This window comes from Plectropomus leopardus, chromosome 14, assembly GCF_026936395.1.
Source record: "Plectropomus leopardus strain MGB_pleo_1.0 chromosome 14, ASM2693639v1, whole genome shotgun sequence".
Classification (NCBI taxonomy): Eukaryota; Metazoa; Chordata; class Actinopteri; order Perciformes; family Serranidae; genus Plectropomus; species Plectropomus leopardus.
Window position 1 is genome coordinate 8,530,368 of NC_142189.1, and position 24,993 is coordinate 8,555,360.

General features: G+C 40.8%; 1 protein-coding gene across 14 annotated transcripts in view; it reads right to left on the bottom strand.

The window, feature by feature from the left end:
• syne1b (spectrin repeat containing, nuclear envelope 1b) overlaps positions 1 to 24,993 on the bottom strand; it is a 101,101-nt gene that overhangs the window by 43,678 nt on the left and 32,430 nt on the right. For 13 of the 14 annotated variants that reach the window (XM_088087704.1, XM_088087708.1, XM_088087716.1 and 10 more), the window contains 46 exons: positions 24,610 to 24,777; positions 23,692 to 23,868; positions 20,696 to 20,836; positions 20,414 to 20,574; positions 20,001 to 20,151; positions 18,787 to 19,014; positions 18,521 to 18,619; positions 18,196 to 18,383; positions 17,844 to 17,967; positions 17,513 to 17,679; positions 16,906 to 17,059; positions 16,142 to 16,767; positions 15,838 to 16,017; positions 15,436 to 15,586; positions 15,128 to 15,286; positions 14,373 to 14,555; positions 13,769 to 13,870; positions 13,422 to 13,625; positions 13,103 to 13,310; positions 12,322 to 12,434; positions 11,932 to 12,137; positions 11,697 to 11,846; positions 11,183 to 11,474; positions 10,888 to 11,060; positions 9,978 to 10,287; positions 9,570 to 9,734; positions 8,587 to 8,943; positions 8,334 to 8,470; positions 7,635 to 7,812; positions 6,917 to 7,099; positions 6,694 to 6,837; positions 6,025 to 6,180; positions 5,520 to 5,684; positions 5,253 to 5,425; positions 4,874 to 5,027; positions 4,539 to 4,682; positions 3,966 to 4,130; positions 3,471 to 3,788; positions 3,049 to 3,204; positions 2,640 to 2,810; positions 2,118 to 2,444; positions 1,867 to 2,019; positions 1,329 to 1,496; positions 763 to 939; positions 511 to 657; positions 299 to 424 (listed from right to left, as the gene is read on the bottom strand). In XM_088087704.1, the coding sequence (XP_087943830.1) occupies positions 299 to 424; positions 511 to 657; positions 763 to 939; positions 1,329 to 1,496; positions 1,867 to 2,019; positions 2,118 to 2,444; positions 2,640 to 2,810; positions 3,049 to 3,204; positions 3,471 to 3,788; positions 3,966 to 4,130; positions 4,539 to 4,682; positions 4,874 to 5,027; positions 5,253 to 5,425; positions 5,520 to 5,684; positions 6,025 to 6,180; positions 6,694 to 6,837; positions 6,917 to 7,099; positions 7,635 to 7,812; positions 8,334 to 8,470; positions 8,587 to 8,943; positions 9,570 to 9,734; positions 9,978 to 10,287; positions 10,888 to 11,060; positions 11,183 to 11,474; positions 11,697 to 11,846; positions 11,932 to 12,137; positions 12,322 to 12,434; positions 13,103 to 13,310; positions 13,422 to 13,625; positions 13,769 to 13,870; positions 14,373 to 14,555; positions 15,128 to 15,286; positions 15,436 to 15,586; positions 15,838 to 16,017; positions 16,142 to 16,767; positions 16,906 to 17,059; positions 17,513 to 17,679; positions 17,844 to 17,967; positions 18,196 to 18,383; positions 18,521 to 18,619; positions 18,787 to 19,014; positions 20,001 to 20,151; positions 20,414 to 20,574; positions 20,696 to 20,836; positions 23,692 to 23,868; positions 24,610 to 24,777 (8,679 nt within the window). The remainder of the gene's footprint in view (positions 1 to 298; positions 425 to 510; positions 658 to 762; positions 940 to 1,328; positions 1,497 to 1,866; positions 2,020 to 2,117; positions 2,445 to 2,639; positions 2,811 to 3,048; positions 3,205 to 3,470; positions 3,789 to 3,965; positions 4,131 to 4,538; positions 4,683 to 4,873; positions 5,028 to 5,252; positions 5,426 to 5,519; positions 5,685 to 6,024; positions 6,181 to 6,693; positions 6,838 to 6,916; positions 7,100 to 7,634; positions 7,813 to 8,333; positions 8,471 to 8,586; positions 8,944 to 9,569; positions 9,735 to 9,977; positions 10,288 to 10,887; positions 11,061 to 11,182; positions 11,475 to 11,696; positions 11,847 to 11,931; positions 12,138 to 12,321; positions 12,435 to 13,102; positions 13,311 to 13,421; positions 13,626 to 13,768; positions 13,871 to 14,372; positions 14,556 to 15,127; positions 15,287 to 15,435; positions 15,587 to 15,837; positions 16,018 to 16,141; positions 16,768 to 16,905; positions 17,060 to 17,512; positions 17,680 to 17,843; positions 17,968 to 18,195; positions 18,384 to 18,520; positions 18,620 to 18,786; positions 19,015 to 20,000; positions 20,152 to 20,413; positions 20,575 to 20,695; positions 20,837 to 23,691; positions 23,869 to 24,609; positions 24,778 to 24,993) is intronic. The other variant, XM_088087714.1, reaches the window with a different exon arrangement.

Genomic DNA, 24,993 nt, shown 5'->3' on the forward strand with positions numbered 1-24,993 from the left:
TCGAAATACATACATAGAACAGTTGCAATCACACTGCATGTTATGCTGCTTGTATATGAGTGAGTGATGAATAAATACATGGAGGGTAATGTGTATGCCCTAGCATGCTTTATCATGCAATCACTAGACTGTGCATATACAGTATTTCTTGAAACTTTGCACCAAAAAAAGTGTCCTCTTTTTTTAATGTAATAACATTATGTGCTTATGAGTCATTATCATAATGCATTAATCATCCTAGATTCATAAAATATGTCTTTTATGTTGTACAGCGGACAAGGAAGTAACAATTACTGACCGTGAGTTTGACCTGTTGAACCTGAGCTGCTGTCACTCTCACAGCATCATCTGACAGGTCACACACAGAACACACCAGGTCCAGATAAGTGCTGGCCTGCTCCTGAAGGGCCCTGTAGTGCTTCACCTGTGTGCGCAAAAGTACTTCATTAAAATAAATTCTAAAAAAGTAACTCATCGCCAACATCTGCAAAATTGCACTGTGTCAGTTACCTGCTTCAGTGCTTCCTGCAGACCAGATGGTCCCTGATCGTTGAGCTGCAGCTCCTCCTGCACTGTGGAGAGCCAGGTCTGGCTCTGCTGGAGAGTGTCCTGATGATTAACATGTTTCTGCAGCTCCCTGTCCAGACTCTGGTACACCTGTTGAACAAGGTAAGATAACAACTTAACTAACTTATATAATAAAATGTTTTTCTTAATTATTATAAAATAAAAGATCTATAGTTTAAGTCTCACGTCACTCACACGTTGGGCCGTGCTGCATATGGCAGAGTAGCTGTCTCTGGTTCCCTGCTGGTGAGCCTGGACTTGTTGACTTATCTTGGCTTGAACTTGGTCTGTACAGCTGGCAACAAGACCCTCTCCTTTCTGCTTCAAGCTGGTGAGACGCTCCTCAAAACTGGCAATCTCCTCCATTATTGCCTGAAAAAGAAAAGTCACGTCTTAAAATACAGACTACCACACATAGGAGAGCAGATGAATCCTTGACTGGGAATAACTCTTATATTTCGTTCAAAATAATCACAAAGAATAGCTTGACAGTGGGTTATTACAATGGACTGCACGTCTCAACGTTTTTGTCCAAACAGAGCAGAAATGAGGTTTAAAACTTGGGGAATGAAGGGGACCTTTGATATATTCAGAGCTGTTGAAGAAGGACATAAAAAACTCAAGAATTAAAGGATCAATATGGCTTAACCAACCATGACTTTTACAGATACTTGCAACTGAAACCTTTTTTGGAACAAAAATAATAAGAAGGAAGAATACAGAAGGGCAAACTGTAAACTGCATGATTAACATGACATCACCTTGTGTCGGGCAAGCTGCTGAGTGGCCATCTCCATACCACTGGTCTGCATAGAGTCTGAGGTGACCAGTCTACTTGACATCTGTAAGAGCCACTTCTCAACCTCTTGCAATTCACTGTTGTAATCCTCGTGCTCCTTCACCCACTCCACAAGGTTCTGGACCTGAGTCTGAAACACAACACACAGCCAAACTCAGATACTGATGTTGCTGTATTTATTCAAACCTGTATTAAAGACTCCTGGGATTGTTTAATCGATTGATCTTTTCAATGATGCTAAGCATGAACCAAAACATAAAAAAAAAACAATAATAAGTTAAAATACACAGATAACCAATGTGCTTGCCACTTAAAATCTAAAAAAATCAAATAAAATAGCAAAGTTAGAATACAGGATAATAAGATAGATTATAATGTGTGGAGTCATTAAATTTTAAAAAAGTCTGTTACCATTTGTATGTTTAATCAACAAAAAATATATTTTTTGGCTGAATTTGGATTTGTTATGTGAGCTGCCATCCAACATAAAATGCCTGTACCTTGGCTGCTAAGCAGAGGTCTTGGTAGTCGGCCTGCAGCTTTTTCATGTTGTCACTTATCGTGGGGTCGTGGACTATTTCGAGCAGGGCTTCTCCTTTTTCAAAGACGGATTTCACAGCTGATTCATGAGATTGCACTGTCTGCTGGATTGTCTGCATATATGAAAAGACAGCAAAAATATCTTAAATAAAATCATTTAGTTTAGTTTCACTCTATTTCCACATTTAAAAAAAGTTTAAAAAAGTGTTACCTTGTACTTTGCCAGCTGAGCCTTCTTCTGGTAGAGTTCAGCTTTCGGCTCCACACTTGATGCTAAAAGGTTCTTGGTCTCTATCACCCACTGGGCCTGGGACTTGTATTTGTCCATAAAGTCTTTAGAGAGCGAGATACATTTCTCGAGGGAGCTGTGCTCTGTTCGCAGAGCTTCCATCAGCTCCTGGAGTTGGAAGAGGCGGCTGTCCACCTCCTCCTTCAGCTGCTCTGCTTCAGGCTCCTCCAGGAATGTCATGGCTCGCTCTGTCTTCTCCCTCATTGTCTTCAGGTAAGAGTGACCCTGCTCCATGTCTGCCTGGAGAGCCTGAAAGGTACATTAATATTTAAAAGGATACCAGATTATTGAGTTTTATATTGCTGGCATTTTTGCTGATAACATCTTAGAAAGTGAGAAATAGTTTGCCCTGAATCAAGTAGTTATACACATTTATGTCGGACTTCAAACTTCATGAATGCTCTTAACACGGCAGTCAATAATATACAGAAGGTTAGAATGTACCTCTAGTTTTTTCATCTTTCTCTCCATTGCAAAGCGATCCACTACATCAACACTGATAGCAACGGTGCTGAAGTTATTCTGAGCTGCACTGAGCCAGTCTGAGAAAGTGTTGAAGACACAGTGAGCCTCTTCAATGCAAGACACCTCCTCCTGAAGCTGTTTGATTGTCTCCTGCAACATAAATGAGGAAGGAAAAAACAAAACTAATGGAGGAGAATGCTGAGAGTGGCTAAACTGATGACGTCTTTTCAATTATCTGTCAAAAAACAGACTAAATATTTTAAACATGCATATCTTTGAACAAGCATGCGTTGATATATTATGTATATTCTATATGGGTATATCCAACATTACACAGAATTCACAAATATTCATTGCTGTCACAATGACATGTTTATAAAGATGTTACCAGTAAATGCAGGAGCAGGACGTGGTAGCGGGCTGTAATCTGGGTGGCTCTGGAACTGATTCGGCTGCTAATATGAGTTTCATCCAGAACCTGCTGAGCCAAGAGACTGAGGCCCTCCATCTCCTCTTGATAAACCAGCACTTCCTCCTGCCAGCTCTGATCAGACAACAAGGAGCATTAGAGCGATCTGAACACTTTAATTATCTGAATACCACTAATCCTAATTACTGCTTCAAAAGCAAATTAACTAGTTGCAGGCCTCCTCATTTGATTCTGATGGGATTGATGTGACCTGCGCTTATTTAAAAGTCAGTTTTGTCACAGCAACTGAAACAGGATTGAAAACTATGCATAATTATGCAGAGCTGAACAACAATGCAAAACATTCCCACGTGCAAAGCTTCTGTGCATGTAACACAAACCTTTATTAACTGAAGTTGAGCATCTTTGGTGGTGCGGTCAGACCGCCGGTGGCTCCGCAGTTGTGCTTTGGTCTCCATGCCCTTTAGCCAGCTGTCAAGACGCTGAAACTTTTGCTCCATCTGCCGGAGTTTGGCCAAAGCACTGTTGAGCTGAGCGCGCGTGTCGGCCAGCCGGGCCTGGTACAACCTCCACTCCTGCTGCAGGGTCTCCAGAGCTCTGTCTTCAATCTGAGGCAGACCCCAGGGAATGACCAGCTCCCGACTGACCAGCAGGGTGTTCAGCAAAGCCTGGCCCTCTGTGCAGTACAGCTGCAGCTCCTGCAGTTACACAGATTTGGTCGAGCACTTTTAGCTCTCTATACTTTTAAACAACAAATTAACTAAAAGACATTTTGTAGTAGTAGTAGTTGTTGTTGTAGTAGTAGTAGTAGTAGTAGTAGTAAAAAGCATTTCAACTATTATTTTCCAACATTTCCCCACTGAGATTTTTCAGACCTGTAGCTTTTGCAGAGTCTCCTCCAGCATATCAACATCTCCCTCCAGTTGGGTGTAGCAGCCAAGTTTCTCTTGTTCTTGTTCCAGCCAGTCCTCAAATGCTTGGAGGCCCCGCTGATACTCCTGATGGGCTCTCACCAGCTCCTCCGCTTTGCCTACAGCCCTCTGAGAAAACAATGAAGATAAAGAGTCATAATGTGAGAACTTTCCCTTTGGCAACATCTTTGTTGATACACAGCACAATCAAACTGTGTTTTCAGGAGTGTGATGCTGTTTTGATTTGATTTTCTGCTGATGAGTCACTCTTTCCTTCTTTCAGTTTGTGTTAAAAAAATTGAAATTTAACTCATTAAATTATCCTGAATCATCATCATAAGAAGTAATTAAAAAAAACATTAAGAGCAATTTTTAACCATTTCAGTAAGCCTTTAGCAATCTTTAGACACCTTTTTTTGTCAATTTCTCACTTTTACACAAGCTACACAAAAATAAAATCTATCTAGCACCAAAGTTGAAATACTTTTGAGATAAGATTCACTGTTACTTTCACTGCACACATTCTGATTTCATTACCATGGCATTGTCTTTGATTGTGTTGTAGCGCTCTTGCAGATCTTGGAGTTCCAGTTGAGTGACGTAATTCTCAGAGATACTGACACTCTTTGCAGTGATGGTGTCCAACAGGGCGCTGTGGCTGAGCACCTCCTCGTACAGCAACTGAAACAACGGAGGAACACTATCAATCAACTGTGCGTTTTTTAAAAGTTTGTATCTTCTTTAATAATTGGCTTTTGTGACTTTCAACCCCAAACTGCTCATTTTCATGAATGCTTGGAATTCCAATGTATTCTGAATTTATAAATCTATATGAACTTCAGTCTATAGTATTACTGAGAAGACTGCAGTACCTTGGCTTTGCTCAGATTGGCCGTTTTGTCTCTCATCTCTGGACACTGTTTATCAGTGGGGTCTAGACTTTCCTCCACTCGCTCCACCCAGGCCACAAACTGGCGTACGTCCTCCTGGTAACTGGTCCACTGAGACAGGGAACCCTCCAGCTGACTGTCGATTTCAAAGAGTGCAACAAAGTCACACAATGGTGCAGTAATCATAGCAATAGCAACAATACAAGATCTGGCAAAAAATAGTAGCAGCAGAACAGAGACACTGTGTTAACTTTGTACTTTTTATAATTCAGGAAAAAACCTTTCATGGATACAAGTGTCGCTGTGGAGCTCCTAAAAGCCTTCTTAAAACACATTAAGTGTTGCTGCAGAAGAGAACTACCTTTTGCATTGGATTGAGGCAGAGAGCAGAGCGTCCCAGGAATCTTTTAGCTCCTGTATTTGTTTTTGGAGCACAGGGACTCCCTCAGCTGAGGTGTTTCTCTGAACCGACTCTCCTCTTGTAATCAGCATCTTCAGCTGGATCTCCTTCTCCTGACGCGCAGTCAGCAAGGCCTGGTGCAACAGTAAAATGTGTATTTAATACGCTCATATAATAGGTTTTTAACATTTTAGCTGTGATTGTGAAACTACATGTGACTTGTTATACCTCAAGCTTGATCATCCTGCTATCAAGAACATTTTTGTCAGCGGTGGGGGCGCAGTAGGTCTGCAGCATGTGGCTGGTGTCGGCCACCCAGTTCTGCAGCTCCTTCAGTCCTTGGGAGAAAAGCTGGTGCTCGGTGGCTATTCGATCAATCCGTGATGCCTTCTCCTGCAGATCCACGAAACATGCCACAATCAAATGACCACAGCAGATTTTAGAAACTGAATCCACAGCAGGCTCAACCTGATCACTGCACATCTAGAGTCTCTGATGATTAATAAGGATTTACTACAAAAGACATAAAAGAAACTCGCTTGTTCACTCTGTGTAAGACTAACAGTAACAAAAGAAAAACATTAGTGTTAGTTAGTACCTTCACTGTTTATTACTGTAAAAAAAAAAAAAAAGTTAAGTCAAAGCTCGATCCAGTCTAGTGCCTTTGTCTCCTCTCCAGCTCTACCCCCAGAAAAGCCCCAGAGCACAAGCAGATTGGGAGGCATTACTGTACCTTGGTCAGGTTGGTTAAAGCTAGGTACTGAGCAGAGAGCTGCGAGACACGGTGCACAAAACCCTTGCCGGCCGCGTGTTCATCCCACAGCAGCTGGGCCTTCTCTTTCAGCTTGTTGAGCTGAATCTCGTGAGAGGCTAACTCCTCAAGCACAGACTGGAAGAGCACAAGCAGGTTATCAAAGAGGCATGCAAGCTGACACACAGATATAAGAAATTCAGACACAGATTTAAGTGTTAGAGATGGCAACATGGCAAAAAGAAAAGAGAATGAGACATTTGACCAATGTTACTGTTGGTAAGACCCTTTGCGGTCATGACGTGCAATCAAGGCATCTGAAAAAAAAACAGTAAACACTAATACACAACAAATGCCAAAAGCAATTCTGTTACAAATGAAGCAAGTATTAATTCACATGATAGACACTGTTAAGAGGACACGTGAAAGCAGCAAAGCAGAAAGATTCAAAAAAGTAAGCAGCTGGTAGTTAGTATAAGCTGTTGGCAGGGCTTCCTAAAAATGCTAAAAAACTGTTACATAGCTGGAATGGTGAGTTTCTCCAAATGACTGAAATAGTCATTTTGGCACTCAAGCTCTGAGTGGTTGTTGCACTTGAACATGAGTGGTCTTGAACATGAGTGGTGTTCCAGGCTCAGTGGACATTCGTACCTGTAGCTTGTGAAGCTCTTGCTTCTTGGCTGTGAGATCGTGAAGCCGTGTGCTGCTCTCCTGTACGGCCAGCTCTGTCGCGTTCAGGCACTCCTGAAGAGGCTCCGCACTCGCCTCAAAATCTTTCATCTGAGACAAAATGTTCTAAAACACAAAAGATGACATAAAGTTGAGATGTTTTATTGATTTAGTGTATTAATACACCTTTTTTATACTGACTTACTTGTAGACCTGTCTCTCTGTTGTGCAGGTTGGTCATCATATTTTTCCAGTCCTCTCTGGCAGTGTTCAATTTGGCTCGAACTGCATCAACTTTGTCTTTAGCTGCAGTGCTACAGACAAGCTCACCGCTCACAACCACAGCACTCAGTTTTGACTGACCCTGATCTCTGTCACTTAGGAACTCCTGAAGAGAGAAGGGAAGAGACGATAACTCGAGCAAATCATAAAAGTCTTTACTCCTACAGTTTTGTCAGCCCACACTAGCCATTTATTGCAACAATTTGCAATTTAGTTTCAAATTCACACTGTTTCCTGAGCTTATACCTCTCACTGACAGAAGCTGACGTTCATTCAAAAACTTTCAAAATCCATGTATGATTAAATACTTGTACAGGAGGAGACAGGAGAGGTGAAGGGAGTTAAATAGTAGCAGTAAAGATGCAGAGTTCAACGTTGTTGTATTAATGACCACCAAATATTTATAAGCCCCTCCTATTGTGAGGGGTTGTGCGATCTTGGCCAGGTCTACCTCGAAAAAGAGTGTGTAATCTCCAGGAACTTCATAGTGAAATATAGGTTAAATAAAAAACATGTTAATAAAGTCACCGACAAGTTGTCACAAATTAGAAATCACAGTGTTGGCACCTTAAGAGGTAATAAAACCTGTCATTCTGCCAGCATTAGTGTCTGGATGTTCCTTGTGACTTTGAGCGCTGTACCTGAATCTTTTGCAGGCTTGATGAGGCCTCATTGAGATTTTGAGGTACATCAAAGCACTTGGCTGTGTTGATCTTGGCATTGACCAGCCACTGCTGAAACTCTCTGAAGGCCGAACGGAAACCTTGTTCCAGCAGCTTCTCTTTGCTCTGGCACTCCCTTGATGCCTGCAGACTCAGGCTAAAAAACAAATCATGTATCATTATTAATCAATTTAGAAATCAAATTTTTGTTGTAAGCTCTTAAGTTTGAGGTTTGTTGATTATTGCTGGTATAACCATTGGTTGTTAAGGCATTTATTCTTGCAGTGTGACCACGAACATAGCAATATCTTTATTCTGAAACCCAATGCAATTTACAAATGCGTAACATATAACCTGTGTGAAATTAGAATTTAAAAAATGTTGACAGTGTGTCAGAGTTGTTGATTCAGTCACACACAAAAAAACACAATATAACAATATAATGCTTCCACTAAAACAAAACTACAAAATATAGAATTTAATTCAAGAACAACAAAATTACTAGTCTTAGAGAAACGAAACATTTACTGCAGTAGTTTTTATTATTGGACTATTTCATTGCATTGCAGAAGTGTTACTGTACTGTTACTGGCTCTACATCAGCACGTGTGTAGTTCCATGTAGTTTCAAAATACAGTTTTCCTAGACTAACATGCATCATGGGTATGCCTTTCTCACCTGTTGTATTCCTTAATGAGAGCAGACACTCTCTCAGATTGTGTTCCCATGTCTCTAGAGAATCGGCACAGATCATTGAGTTGAGTCTTCAGACTATCAGACACGGGCTCGGCTTTGACCAGTTCCTCCAAAGTATCCTGGGTAGAAAACAAATAACCAACCACTGATCAACAGCCGACACTGGCATTTCATTCACAGTCATCTTCTGCCTTCATTGTCTAAAGTATTGGAACTAAACTGAGCTTCGGCCTACCTTTGCTATCTGCCAGCCTTTAACAGCCTCCTCTCCTTCATTGTTTCTCTCTGCTTGAGCCAACCGCAGACGCCAGTCCTTAAGCTGGCGGTTGAAGTCGTGCAGGTCCTGCTCCAGCTGTACTGACAGGCTGCTGAATTCCTGTTCAGAGCTGGCGATCTGTGAGAGTGCAGTCTCCAGACTGGCCCGTGTCTGCAGCGCTCCTCGTTCCCACTGGTCCCATGAAGACAAAAGAGCTGCTTCCTCTCGCTCCAAAGCCTCATAGCCCCCCGAGCCGGTGTGATCTCTTGACACTGCCCCACATCTCTGAACCCGGTTCAGCCTTTCTCTGCCTCGCTGCTTAGAGTCAAGCAACTCCTGGAAAGAGCAAAAAAAGTCACGAATGTTATTTCTGTCAAATAAAAAAACATGTAATTTGAGAGGTAAGTAACTTTACCCTTGAGGCTCACGCATGATAAAGTTTGTGCTCCCCTGACACTTGAAAATAAAGCATGTTTTTGTTTGTTTTTTTTCTTAATCTAGCCCCCTGAGTCAGCAAAGCTTATAACTGACAGTAACAAGAAAATAACAGTTTGAGTGATAGCCTGTTTTCCCCTTTTAATTGTGGCAAAGGGAAATATAATAAATAAGTTATGGTAATGAGTCCTTGAATGTGACCGAGAGAATGAAACTGTTGCCACAAGTGGTCATAATGATTGGGTTGGTTGGTCTCAAATTTCATGTCAGTGTTAGGAGCTCAATGCCCCAGGAAGATATTAACATCAATCTGCTACTACAATGAGAGGAGCCAGCTAAACTGATTTAAACAGCTGGTAAAGAAGTCTCCCAGGTGCGTCCTTGTGGAGGTAATCAGGCAACAACCATTTGGAAGAAGGCCCTGGAGTAAATATGAAATGCTCTGGAAGACGAACATCTGTGAACTGGATGTGACCAGGAGCCACATAGACATTTTTATCTAAAATTAAACATTTTAAGGTCCTCACCTGCACCTTGGATAGCTTCCTTTTAATGGAGACTGAGTCTCCTGACAGGTCGGACCAGCGCTGAAGCTCCTCTTTAGCTGAAATCAGCCAGTCATTGAAGTCTCTTACAGCATCAAGATACTGCTCATGCTCAGACACAATGTTTTGCATGGACTGCACTTTACCCTTTGTGAAAGAAAAAGAAAATGTAAACATCAGCTATCAGATACAGACAAGGCACTGACTAAAAATAAATGTCTAAAAGAATATTTGCAATTTTTAAGACTACTGCCATGCCAAGGAAAGTGGGGTGGGAGTTTGTTTGTCTTAAAAGTTTGCATGTTCAATCACGGTTTAAGCTTAATGTCAACAGTCTCTCAATTAGTACAGAAATGTCGCTACGAAAGTCTGCGCCTGTTTATAGCTTACCTTGACAACAGCTGAGATATCAGCAAAGTGTGCATTGAGCTCGGCCCTCGACTCTGGTCCAAACGTCTGGTCACCAGTTTTTTCGTGCATCTCCACTGCTTTGTCTGTTAGGCGTGACAGGGCTGTTGCATGAGCGTCTACATCAGCCTGGATGGCCCTGAAGCGCTCCAGCAAAGCAGACTTCTCTTTGAGGCCCGGCTGCTGAGGCAGAGTCATCCCCACCTCCTGCTCCACCGACTCCATCCACTGCTGCAGCTGGCTCTTACTTTCCTGAAAGCTGGTCCACTGGGCCACCGTCCACTCCAGACGACTTTGGACAATAATGACATTTTATAAGAATTGCATTCACCATTGATTATGGACTATGGGGTCAGTATGTGTTACCAGCACTATGACTGTTCTCCCAGGGTGCAAAATAGGGATGTTTCTAATGATAAATTTCCCTGACGTTTAAAAAAAAAGTGCAAACTTAGATTAGTCGACTTATATTAAAGTAGGAAAAAACTCGGAAAAAAGTCAAAATTGAGCACAAGGTTAATCTTTGTCTGAAAAAATACTGTGTATAACAGAAGATATATTTGAAATCTTAAATCACGTTTTTAATGCCCAAATGGTATTTTAAATGTCACTGAAATGTGTTGGACTTTGCAATTATGAACACTGCACATTATCTTGCTAAGCATGACAACAATAATATACTCAATAAAAAGTTAACAAATAACACTTATTAAAAGAATTTTTTTTGGGAAAATAAACCTTTAGATATTTTCACAGGGTAAATGCAATCACATAAAATTATTTGAATTATACGACTAGAATTTCTGGTACCAATTTGTGAGGGTAGTAACGTTTAACTGACTAGTTGATTAATTGCACACATTCCTAGTGCATAACATGTCAAAGTTCCTACCTGTGGCAACTCATGGAGGTCATCAACATGTTGGCCCAGGCATCCTTCAGGCTCTGTAGCTGTGAACAAATGGCCTCCTGCCCCTCCATTCTGTTGTGCTTCAGGACCTGCTCTCCTTTTCCCACAGTCATGTTGAGCTTCACCTCACCTTCACCCTTCATTAGCAGGATATCCTGCAGAAAAAAAGAGCAAGAAAGAGCTATGGTCAAACTGTGAGACTATGTTTGTGTTTCTAAAAGTGTCCTGGTAACACTTCAAAAAGCAATATTTTTAAATCAGGCCATTATGCACTGACCTGTACGAGACCTAGTCTTTTCTCCAGAGTCTCTTTATTGCCAACTGTGCTATTGAGTGACGCCAGGCGCTCCTGGACACCGTTAAGCCACATCCAGGTAGTCTGCAGCGTCTCTTCAAAGGCCTGTTGCTCCTGTAAAGTGAGCTGGCAGCTGCGCAGCCTCTCTCTAACGCGCCTCAGCAAAGCCTGGTGCTGAGACTGCAGCTGAGCGGACACTCTTGTCTCACTACCATCGCCTCGCCCGCCTTCATTCAGAGCCTGGCCCTCCTGACACAGGCGCTCAAAGGAATCCCTGCATGGAAGGAAAAAGCATTACATTTATTTCATTGTCTGTTAATTTATTTTTGAGTTATTTGTAATGTAAATTTGTGTTTTTGCACTGCCAATTGTGACTGTATAGTTTGTATATTTTAAAAAATTAAATAAAATAAAATATTAAAAAACAAACAAACAAACATGTATTGTATTTTCTTTCTTTCTTTTAGTAAATGCAGAGTTGTAGCAGATTCAGCACCTTTCTTTGAGCACTTCTTGTTGATATTCCTCCACCTGCTCCAGCACAGCCTTTTCAGGACCACGCTGCTGGGCTTCAAGCAGATCTGTGGTCATCCTCTTTTCCATGTGCTCCAACCACCACCTCAGCTTCTTTAAGCGGCCCTCAAACCTACAAGGAATTAAAAAAAATCAGTATTTAATAACTAGTTGGCTTACACAGTGTTTTACAGAACTGGTTTGTGTGAGTCTGTTACCCCTTCATGAGTGATGCACTGTCTTCCAGGATCTGTTGGTTCTGTCTGCACTGCTCCACAAAGCTGTCCCAGTCCTGCTGGATGGAGGAAAGGTGCTGCTGGACCTGCCCAGCGCTGGCTTTGGGAAGATGGAGCAGGAGTTTCTCTCCTTCCTCGCAGACCTGAGTAAGACGTACCTCTCCCTCCTCCACACGATCCATGGCGCCCTGACAGAAAACCCACATCACTTTCAGCCGTGTATTTGGCACATAGGATGTTTCTGAATCAAGATTTTTCATCATTCTTTCATTTCAAAGAATGTAGATAAGAACATCCCCAAATTCTACTCTCACCTCCATCAAAGACTATGATTTGGTGATGCCAGCTATTTCAGTCTTGTATCAGTTTTACCTTTAGTTTCTGTAGTTTCCGTTCCACAATTTGAGTGTCTCCAGATCTGTCAGAGCACTCTTTCACTATCTCCCTCTGCTCTGAGAGCCAGCGATGGAACTCCTGAACTAGATCTGAGGAGGCAGGAAAAAAGGAAAATTAATATCTGCCTTAGATTCGAGTTTATCAGTTTTTTCTTGCTAAAGCACAGATAGTTTTAAACTCAGTGGTCACTCATTCAACAGCACGAAATTAATACAGGGTGGGAATTTCTTGGCACTTCACAATTTAATTTGATTCTGATTATGATTCAGAGGGCTAGAATGTGAATATAAACTGATTATCGATGCATATTAATGCACCTAAATAATTAATTTCTGTACATAATTCATCTTTGTTCACTGTCAGACTACTTGCTGATTTTCAAACGCAGCATATTTGTAATAATCCATAATTAAAATAAAAAGATACCTTTGCTTCCATTATCTTGAGTTTGTTCATTGCATTTGTTATAAGGCTATTTTGCTTTTATTTGTGTGTTTTGCTTTTACATGTTCAAAATAAAGACTCATTCATTCACAGTAGCAACAAATGGATGAGATGTGTTTACTGGAACCGTGAGAAAAATGGAGCACGATGCTGTGGCGCACATGACTTACATCTGTTATAGAATTCTGTTATGTCTACAATGGCAATCAAAACATTTGAGAATTAGTGTTAAAATACTGTGTCATGTAAGCTACTGCATCAAGTGACCATCAAACTCCACATTTTATCCAGATTAGTTTTTTACATATCTCACCATTGAACTGCTGCTGAAGACAGTTCTGCAGTGACACCAGTGTCCTGGCAGAGAGCTGGTTCACAGACTCATATGTCTTGATGAGGTCGGTGAGAGCTGAACCCAAACCAGCCAGCTCCTCGGAGGGGTATTTCCTGCACAGGGTGTTGAGGCTCTCCCTCGTGGAGTCGATGCTCCCCTGCTGATTCTGCAGCTCTTTTTGAAGGTCCTTTAAAACATGTTTAAAAATATGGATTCATTACGTTATCATCTCTGTCCTGTAAAAGAAAAGAAGCTTTGCCGCTCTGTAACACCAGCAGTGTGATTATTTAGGCTGCACCTTCACTCTGCAGATGTCCTCAGGATCTGATCCGGTGGGAGAAGAAACAAGGGAATCCTCCATACTTTTCAGCCATGCAGACATCTGGGAAATGTAGTCTTCCAGCTGTTTCCTTTGGGAGGTGAAGTCCATGAGATTTCCTCTGGCCTGCTCATGGAGCTTCTGGACAGTGCTGATCTTTTTACGCAGGTCATTCTCCAGCACCTGATGAAGGAGAATATAAACATGCGGCTGATGAGGGAGACCTACTTCTTCTCTAGTTAATATCTGTGCTAATGTAGCATCGCTTGTAAAATACAATATAACTACTCAAAAAAACAACAAAAAGAGATAATCATCTTAAGTACCTGCAATTTAGCCGGGGTCTCTTGACTCTGAGTGCACTTCTTCAGCTCTGATATTTTGCTCTGCAGGGTTTCAAGTTTCTGCTCCTTCTCACACATTTCCGCCTGTGGATGATTTAAATTAGAAAAGCACGTATGAGCCCCCCTGTGAGATGCCGTCCTTGGGTTTCACTTTTAATCTGTGAGACACTACTATTTCCTATGTAAATACTCTTACATCTCTGAAGTACATCTGATTCTCATTGCATCGAATTTCTTGGAGTAAGCATCTTGACTATCTTTCCTCTTCTCCCTGTTCTTCCTTTTTTTTAAAAAAATGTGTTTATTTATTTTTGTTTTCACTACTCTGGGGTTTGAGGTGTTTAGTTTTTCTGTTCTTCCACACCACAAAGAGGGTGGGGAGGGGAAAAAAAACAAAACAATGTAACATATAGTATTTGTCTTTTGTATTTGATATTCGTACAATACTGGTTCCCAATAATTATAATAATAACAACAATATTATAATGATAACAATAATGATGATAATAATAATAATAATAATTTTACATATGCATTTTTGTAAAGCAAAGTAGGTAAAACAAACATGAGACATCAGGACTCTCACCTGTAACGTGGAAAGTCTTGCTGACACCTTCTGACTGTCGTTGAGGTTGTTCAGGCTCTCGTTTAGTTCAATCACGCAGCTGCTCGTCCAGCTCTCGGTGTCCTCACTGATTTTACGCACATCCTCCCACAATATCAAACTCTGGTTCAGCCGATCAATGTTATCATCTATCTTTTCAGACACCTGAGAGGTGGATTAAATCACAAATTACAAACATTTACTCTCTGTAGTGTGTCCTAAAAGGCTTTATATTAGGTTGCGCTTCCAGTACAACATAATATAAATCAAAAAGCTCTACATCGCATCTACTTTTTTTTTCAACTGGAGGTTGTGCTCGCACTTTGTGTTGTGTGATAGTTGTATTTTTCCGTCTGTATTTATTGTTGTAACCATATTTTAAGCTTGGCCAGGTCACTCTTGGAAAATAGATTTTAAATCTCAATCATGCTTTTACCTGGTGAAATAAAGGCTATGTATATATTAGTCTGACCAGACAGGGCAACACCATGAATGAGACAGAAGTGTAGTCTTTTGTACTTGTGTAATGATACGCACTGTCTTCTCAAATTTGGTGTTAAGAGCAAAGCAAAAACCTTAGTGGTAAAATTTTTAACTGAGAGTTGTTAAAGGACCAGACTGGTGACATTTTATATTTGCCTTCTCGTCAACAAAACAAAACCAGCAATGAATTTATCCCATTATCAAATATTGACTGTGTAGCCAACTGTTGTAGCAACTCCTGAAGTCAGACTTACATCCAGCCACTGATCCACTATTGTCTCCATGTCTTTTTTCATCATTTGAGCGTTACACTCAGGGATCTTCTTCAGTTCAACCACCAGCTGTTTTCCTTTAATGGAAAACTGGTCCAGGTCGTGTTGCTTGCTCGCCATCTCTATCTTCACGGCCTCGTGCTGCAAATGGAGTAAAAACAGCAAACATTTCAAGCATTCGATGACAACTGATCATAAAGACAAAAGCCAAGAATTAAGATACCTTTATCCCTTTTTTAGTTTAATTCTTAAAAGACAAATACCAGACAAAAAAACTTATTTGACCTGACCTTGGTCAGTGACCTCCTGGTTTCCTCGTGGTCCTTCAAAACAGAGCTGATGTCAACCAGAGGTTCGGTGCTCTCAATTATGCTGCTGATGGAGGTTCTTAACATTTGGTATTCTCTCATAAGCTCAACAAGGATATTGCACTGCTCCTGTCTGCCAAAAACAGATAGACGTGTATTACTTACACAAGATTATATGTAAAGGAACTCTAAACAGGCTATTAAGATACATTAAACTGCATACCATAGGAAATGATGTGAAAAAAGAAGATGACTTTGCACTGAATCTTTCTCCAGTAAAATCTGTTTTTGGAAGATTTTATCTAAGCATTGATTGGATCTTTTAAATCCTGGGCTGATAACCGCCCTGATAACAATAAAATAGTAATTCTGTTCTATCAGTACCTCTCTGTGATGAGCCTCTTGGTGTCCTCCCATGTGGTCTCCAGCAGACTGATTTCCCTCAGTACCTCTCCAGCCAGCTCTGCATCTCTCTGGGCTAGCTGGTTGCCCTTGTCCCTCAGCCACTGCTCCTCATGCTGGTGTGACTGCAGCTCATCCTCCAGCTGATTGAAGAACCTTAACCTGACAAACAGAGCGACAACATGTGTTCATATCCACCCATTGTGCTAACACAAAGCGCCCCAATGTCTCAACTTTTAAATTATAGCACTGACCTAATACAAATATTGATCTGATAACACTTTACCTTTGCTGTAGTGCATGCAGGCTGGGCTCTTTGAAGCTCTGGTGGTCGGCTTTCTCTTCAATGTCCTCCACAGCTTTGAGCAGCTGCTCTTTACGTTGTCTAAATGAGGTCCACAGAGCTCCAAGAGCCTCCGCTTCACTCTGCTTAGAACCAAGCAAGTTCCTCACTGCGTCCAGCTCAGCACTGAGTGAATCAGCCAGCATGCGGCAGGACTTTCGAGAACCCTCGTCAGCACCGATATGCAGATGGCTTTTGCAGAGGCTGCTGTCCAGATTGACAGCAAGTGTCTCAAGCTGGTTTATGTCTGGGACAATAGTGGCCAGCTCCTGCTGCAGCTCCTCTACTTTTCCTCGGTCCCAGCTACCAGCACTCTCCACAGTCTGCTTCAGACCCCGCAGCACCCCTGCAGCCACACCGTGGGTCTGCAGAAAAGCCTCCAGCCTTTCAAGGCACTCTAATTGAAGCTCAGATGTTTGCTGGGCTTCTAGGAAAGGCTGCAGACAGCCGTCCGCTCTGCTGCGGAGGAGCTGGGCATCACTAGGCTCACAAAACTGACACAGCTTTTCGGTCTGTTGCTCCAAGCTCTGCCTCACACTGGACTGCTTCTGTAAGGCCATCTGGGTCTCCTGTAAAAGGCAAGTTATAGAGGTTCAGTTATCGCTCTTGAGCAAAATGCTATTTCTGTTCCAACTGACTATAGGTGGCTCTAAAAGGAATCGCATCCTACATGCACAAACAGATAAATGATGATTCTGTTTGTTTACCTTTACATGTGCAGTGGCAGGCTGAAGGGTGCTGATGTTGATTTGAGAAGCTGAGTGCAGAGTTGAGAGCATCGTCTCACTCCACTGGGAGAATTTGAGCAGGGCCTGGTCAAACTGCTCAACCAGCGAGAGGTGGCTCTGAACCTCTTTAATTCTGGAAAATAAAATGGCAGCATGGTGAGTCAATTTAGTAGAAACAAGAGCTTTAATCAACATTTGTGTGGTATACCTTTAAGTTAATCAAATATTTCACACTGATATCTATCACCGCTACACTAAGTTTAATAGGGGGTGTATTGTACAACTAAATATCTGTAATTAACATGTTCTATAATAAATATGGTATTTAAGAAAACCATAGGCAGACTTTTTGATTGAGTAGGCATATTAACTTTTACAATTATCAATGACATTTTGGACAAGTTTCCTGTGTATTGTATTTGTAACTGTTGTAATAGTTTAACATGACATTGTGTCATTTAAACACTTGCTCACACAACTACAAAACATCTGCAAACACATAAACAAACATTGCCAAGACTTTATGTGTGAGCTGTAAAGAAAATGACCAAAAGAAAAAATATGATCTATTTTTAGATTATCTTACCTTTGAGGGAGGTTTTCATTTTGAACATGTAATCTCCTCTGCAGAGTCTGCATCTCGTCTTTCAGCTGCTTCACTCTGTCCTCTGGTGCAGTCGGACACAAAGATGTTCCCAAAGACACCAATTCTGCATGAGCGGGCTGGAGAGACTGGACCTCAGAGTGCAAGGCCTGCAAGGGAAACACACTTTTCTTAAACAAAAAAACATCTAATCCTCACCAAGAACCATCTTTTTATAAACATTATTTAATCTTTTAATGTACTTGGGGATTATTTTAGGATTAAGGCTTAGTTTAAATTCTGTTTTGGAGAACTCTGTCTGTATGTATTGTACCTGCAAATCTTGTATTTCAGTGCGGAGCTTGGCTTTGTCAGCTGACAGATAATGACTCTCCGGTTTGGATGCAGATTCACTTCTCTCCAGGCAGGAAACAAAGTTTGAGTGCTGTTTCTCATACCTGAAACACACCAATAAAAACACTGATGTCTCAGATCTATTTTTCAGCTTATACTGTTGGCTGCACTTAACTGCAAGTGGAGAAATGTGTGCATTACCATAAACACTTCCTATTGTATCTATCGCTACAGGATAAACCAGAGTTTAAATGTATCTATTAACATTGGTTTTATTCACATGATTATTAAAATCCAACATATTTTAAATCAATCTGTTCAATAGCTCTTACTTTTGCCAAAGAGAAAGCAGGTTTTCCAGGGTGCTCTGTTTGTCTTTTGCTTGCTGTATGTTTTGGTCGTAGCTGTTGTTTAGCTCTGTCACCATCCTCTCTGCCTGCTCTCTGTCACTGAGCCTTCGAGCACCGGCTGACAGGGACAGCAATGTTCCCTTCAGCTTCTCCTGATGCTGACAGACATCCTGAGGAACAACAAAAACACAAGGCAGTGATCCACACAGCATTATAGGTGAGCTGGAAAATAGCTAGCTCTGTGTTAAAGTATGGTAGTGAAGTGAAGTATAGTTTTCTTGGTTAAAAGACAAAAGTGAAAACAAACCATGTGGTTTTGGAGAGCTTTGTAGGTCTCTGATGACGAGGTGCAGGATTTGATAGGATGCTCCAGTTTTGTGTGTAGATCAGTGAGAGATGCTTGCACCTGGGAGAGAAACAGGATCACAACAAACTGTATGCCCATATCTTCACTAAATTGAATAAATTGTCATATATATATATATATATATATATATATATATATATATATATATATATATAATTAGTATTTAAAAGAAAATTAACAATTTAGGTATCAAAAAGCCTGTTTACCTCCTCAAGGGTAGTTTTGAACTTCCGCTGGTGAGATGAGCTTTCCTCCAGCTGTCCATCGAGCTGCTGCACACTCTCCTTCAGCTCCTCCCAGTACCTGCCGATTTGGGTCAGACGGGCCTTGATGCGAGCTGCTTCCCCTGAAGACACAAATTGGGCAAGAGCCTGGGAATCTGTCTCCAGCTTACAAGGCACCTCAGCTCGCTCCTGAAGCTCTGCACCAACAGCCTGGACATGCAGAGGTAAATAAAAAGAGAAAAAAACCTTTATAACTGTCCTTTATAACTGTCCAGTGGAGGTGAAACTTAGTTAATTAATTAAACTTAATTTAGTTGGGAATTGGAAAGCAGGGTTCAGTGTAGTAAAATAAACAGCACTTAGGTTGGTATCCATAATGATTCTGGCTACAGGGTCCCATTGAACTTCTCAAAAGTTGCAATTTAAAACACTAACAATAAAACTGAAAACATAATTCTGTCATATGTTAAGAGAAAATAATAATCAGAGCTGTCCAAAAATGTGAGTGCTCTTATACAGGTCTACTAAAGAGACAGACTGTGTTCAGAGTATCAGTGACAAAGCAACAGGCTACAAGTCATTTTCAACACAAGCCGATGACATGAAGCTCCAAAATGATGCCCAACACTTGTCCCTGTGTAATTTGCATGACACAATATAAGTCAAAGTTAAACTGGGCTCACCTTCATTCAGCACTTCCATTACATGATGAAGCATCAACCAATCATATGTTTGTGGCCTGTTGCTTATCACTGGTAGTCTGAACACAGCTTAACTACTTCACTTGAGCAACACTTCAATGGCAACTCCACAATAATGTTACGAGCCACGCTGCAACTTTATCACTTATAGTGTGAACAGACATTGCACCTCATCCTAAAAACAGACGTGTCTAACTATCACTTTGTGACAGCTTGAGTTTGTCAGCACTAAAATTGCAAAGTCAAACACAAACCACAGACTCCAGGAACAGTTCCTCTTCTCTGGTTCAATGCAAAAAAAAGAGCTTTACATTTTTTTAAATTTTTTTTCAAAAAGAAAATAAAGTAATGATTTTTGGAAATTATACAGCAGAATGAGAGGAGAATTACTTCCGAAATAGGCAACCAGTGCTTCACTTCTACAGTCTACATCCTGTGAGTCAGACTAAGGCACGGCGCAAGATGGTTGTGGTTTTATGAGACACAATACTGTACCTTTATTGTGCCGATCTGTTGTTCAAGAGGCAAAGTGGAAGATTTCAGCACATCCAGCTGCTTTTCTTTGTCAGATATCCACAAGGAAAAGTTTTCAAAGCCAGCTCCAAACTGATCCCACTGAGTTTTCATTTCTTCCAGAGTCTTGACACTGGAACAAAAGATGAAAAATGGCTGAGTTGTAGTGGCAAATAAGCCTTGGTAATAGCGTAAGATACAGAGTACCACATAATTGTATCTAATATATCTGGGGCCTTGAGATTGTGGCAGGTAATTTATCATGAAAATATTCTTAGTTATCTTTCAAGTAAGCCTTTTACTATGTACATTTTGACTGTGTTGAAATACTTTTTGTGGTAAAGTCCACTCATCTGGTACAGCAAAAGAAATAAGGATAAAATTCATCATCTCACTCTTTTTTGAGTCCGGCCTCCACTTTGTCCACTTGCTCGCTGAGAGAGCGAGCTTGTTGTAAAAGCAGAGTCTTGTTCTTTGGACCAAGCTGGATTTCTTTTGCTCTCTTCAGCAAAGTGTTCATATGTGAAGCCTCTGCTTCACACTGCTTCAACAACACCTGTTTACAAAACAAAGAATATTGGTTATATTCTCCATTTAGCTAATATATAATACTTCCTGTGGTAAAAATGTCAAGCACAAACTACAGAATACTGGGAGTAAACACAAATTTTACTCACTCTGGCCTGGTCAAGTTCAACAGCCAGGCTCTCTGGGCTGCTGAAGTTCAGGTCTCTCTCCATAGTTGAGCGTGCTTTATTAACAAACTCATGCACTGCCTCCTGCTGGCTGTCAAACTCCTGCCAGGCTGCCAGTGTGACCTGAGGATGGCAATGTCCCAAAATCATTGACATCAGATCAACTCTGTTCATGTAGTACATTGCCTATTAAACACATTATACAAATGTTAGTTCTGACCAAACAATTTGATAGACAGTACAACATGACTTTTAACTCTGCATGTATCAGTTCACTTTACAGCTGTTCTAAACCATTAATTAGGCAAACACTGACAGTCAGTACTTATCTAACGTTACTGTAAATTGAATCAGGAATGGAAGAAAGAGGAAATCCTGTCTGACCGGCATCATCGCTCAAAAACTACCTGAGTAAAATTCTGCCTAATGCAAAAGTCCTAGACCTGCAGCCAGGGAGGCGAGCAGCTGTGACAGATGGGTTTTGGTAAACCCCCATTCACTGGCAGTAAACCAGCTGTCATAGATGTTAGAAGGATGTGCAACGGGCGGGGACACACTCGTCTGACACCAACCAAAACCTGAGAGCCGCCACCGTACAGAAACAGTCTGATACGGGACTCGAGGTGACGGAGATCACAGCAGTGAGTGGACACACGCTGGAGCTACGAACTGTCTGATCAAACTAACTCATCTAAATCACGCCGGCCGCCAACGTGTCTGTTAACAGACTCTAATTTCACTGGAAAAACACAGATAAATATACATGGTACTAAGCAGCTCATTTGCACATCACATGAAGAGCGAGTTTCCACAGATTAGCAAACTGGTGTGAAGGAAAAACTTTATGTGTTGCTAGGCAACAGCTGTCAGTTCCAGTAGTTGTGGAAATATTTGTATCGATGGAGCTGAAAAAAAATTAAACAAACAAATCTGTTGTTGCATATTACTGTTAACCAATATTGTAGACCTCGATGTAGACCTTGATTGCGGCGTCATGCCTACGACCTATATCGTCACAGCCGTGACGATATACAGTACAGCACTCCCTCTCGTGTGATATCGCTTAATTATTGCACATCCAAAATGGGAGAAGGATGTTAATAATATGCAACACTTGTCAAATGCAATACTGTTGCCAATATTGGACTTCCCACTACTGCTTTTACTTGAATTTTGAAAAGAACAAATTAAGAGCATGAAAATAATCACTCAATAATGGCAGTAATCCCAGATAAAGATCATCACCAAAACAAATGCAATGACACATGTCAACATTAAGTATGCAGAAGACATTGCAATGCTTGGTTTTATCAGTAAGGGTGATGAGTCAGCATATTGACAGAAGAAGCACTGCTAATATTCTGCAGGCACCTCGCCCCAGTAGTGCAGCAGTGGTTCTGCTGCAGAGTCAGAAGCATCAGGTTTATTGGTGTGTACCTTACTGAGAATATTTTGTTTGGATCCATAGCATCAATATCCACAGCAGTGCATCCTCCCTCACACAGAAAAGCCCAGAGAAAGTTTCCATTTCAACACTCCACCCCTCCATCCTGTCTATGTTCTTTAAAAGCACCATCAAGAGTGTTATTACTGAGTCACTGCATCACTGGCCTCTAAGGAAACTGTGAAGCTTCAGAGGGCAAGTCCTTCCAGCAGAAAACATCAATCAGACCTCTCTACCCTTCATTCAGGACAATTTTCCACAAATGCTGCATCTTCACTGCCGACTGCATTAACAGGAAAATTTTTCCTCTTCCGCAGGGCCTTTTCTGACTTCAAAATGTTCTGCAAATCCATTATGTTTGCTTTATTTAACCTACTTGACTTAGTTTCTTTCTAATAAAGGACAACACACATTAATTAACCTCAATATGATGACATCGTCATATCCTGGATAGATGCTAATAAATCCCCCCCCTGAGCAAGGCTTTGCATTTTAGCTATGTCTCTAGTGAACTAAATTCTGAGCAGTCGATGCTGATAGACTTACGGCTTCTTCAGGGCAGGAGAATGATTGATCTCTTTAGAAAAATATGCAAATTTGTGAGCTTATGGTTGAAAGAGATTGCAACCTTTCTTGCATCCGAGAGACTGGCATATATTTTTACAGGAAAAATAAAAAATATCTTTCAAAATACATAATTATCTCTTACAGAAAAAATGAGAATATCCCAATACCAAAAATGTCATCACTACTGCTGCCTATTGTTTTCTCTCATTTCTCCCGATTTTATAGTTTATTTGGTTGCTCATCTGTATGTCAAACCATAACACTTTTGAGCATTTTGTTTCTTTACGTGTATGAACATTTCAGATGGCTTTTATTTTCACTTTTTGATTCTTTTTGTAATGTGTGTAAAAATCTTTTTTAAAAAAGTTGAAAAAATAATGGAAATGTGTGTCAGAGTCAGCTAAAAACGTGACTTACAGCAGGTCGATGTTCTACATTAAAAGAAAAAAAAAAACGAGCAAAAATCTGAAAAAAAAAACTGCATTAAACACATATAGCATAAATCAAAGGAAGTTTTGTTAAAACCATTACTGAGCAGACACAAAGGGGCACATAACCTTCAGAAGAAAGACACAGCATCACACAGCAGAGGCCACATATTCAGCGAATCAGGCAGTTCTTAATGCCATCATTTGATTATTAGATTGACTGTGAGATGAGATGTGTCAGGTTTCAGCTCAGAGGCTGACAGTGATTGATCACATCATATATTCATTTCACAGTAATTAATCAGAGCAAGAAAAGATACCCTCTGAGAGTTTGGAAGTTCGGAGAAGCAAAGACTTTTTTTTGTACATCACATTTTACTAATATCTAGCAAAGAAAGACAGAAAAATCATCCTTTACTCTACATTTTGTTGCAAGTTATTATTCAGAGCAACAGTGCGAATTTAATCTACCATGAAATGTTATTCACTAACAGTGTCCCAAATGTTCCCTGAATCACTGTCTTTGTAACACTGCTCACCTCGAGGCTTTGCTCCTGTGAATCCATATTCTGCTCCATTTTGCTGAGCGTGTTCTCTAAACTCTGCAGGTCCTGCTGCAAAGTCTCTCCCAAACCCTCCTCAGCCTGGAGCTGCTGGCCTCTGGTGATCAGCTGCTGGACGTCCTTTCTCTTCAGCTTTAGGCGTTTTAACAGTTGCTGTGGGAAGGACGAAACAAACAAAGTGATAAGCTGTGGATTTAAAGTTAACCCTTTATAAGTAATCTATGCCTTTAAATCAATAAAAATAGAAAAAAACCCAGCAGTGACTGCTAAAACCTGGAAATTGGTAAGCATTTCAGGACCTCTGGTTCCCTTGTCTCTAAGGAAATTGATTTTTTGAATGGGTTTTTGGTTAGATGCCTGAAATAAGATCTGTGTTTAACACAAGCTGAAGAGGCTTTCACATTTTGTTCTACAACATAAAATACACCAGTAAATACCCCACATTGAAACTCGAGCTTTTATGTGTCTTTAAAAAGTCAGTTGCTAACAAGCGGCTAAATGAGACTACAGAACATCATCAGGCCAAACTGTGCCGAACACGGCTTAACAGCCTCTTAGTGATGGCGACTTGACAGTAGTGTAGTTCATTTTAGCCTTGCATAGCTTTTTACTTCTGGTGATTGCTTTAAGGCATCAAAAATCCTGAAATTTGGGAAGATTATTTTGCTGAACAAAACATAAAAGAATTATAAATGTTTGTTTACCTCAGAGCTTATTTTCTGCAAAAATCCAAAATCCAATTAAAAGAGGCTTTTTGACAAGGGAACTAGGGCGACATTAGTTTTGGAGTTGCGGAGTTGCAGTCGCAGAAAACCATCATCCCTGTGGCACTGTATTAAAAAGTCAAGTAATCTTTCCCAGTCCCATTCATTTTTTGTGAATGTCCTACAGTACCTGGTGAACAAGAAGTAGTTGCTGAGCTTCTCTAACAGTGGAACAGTCCAGTATTTTGGTGACCTCGGCCTGAGCCTCTCTTTGACCCTGGACAAGATCGTCCAAAGTAGTTTGTACTTCTTCCCTGAACTGAACACAGTCCCCCACTGCCAGCACCATCTTCTCTGCCTGGAAGATAAAGGACAGAAAGAAACAGTATGACAACAAACATGATGAAACAATGCTTTTGTATGTATGTCCAGTTTAGTACAATCACATTTTAACTATAAATGATATGATAATGCCCCAATAATGTGCTCTGACCTGTTATATTTTATGACAGATTACAGTAATAGTCTTCTACCTGTATGTCTCTTATACAAGGTTAAAATGTTTAAGAGGTAG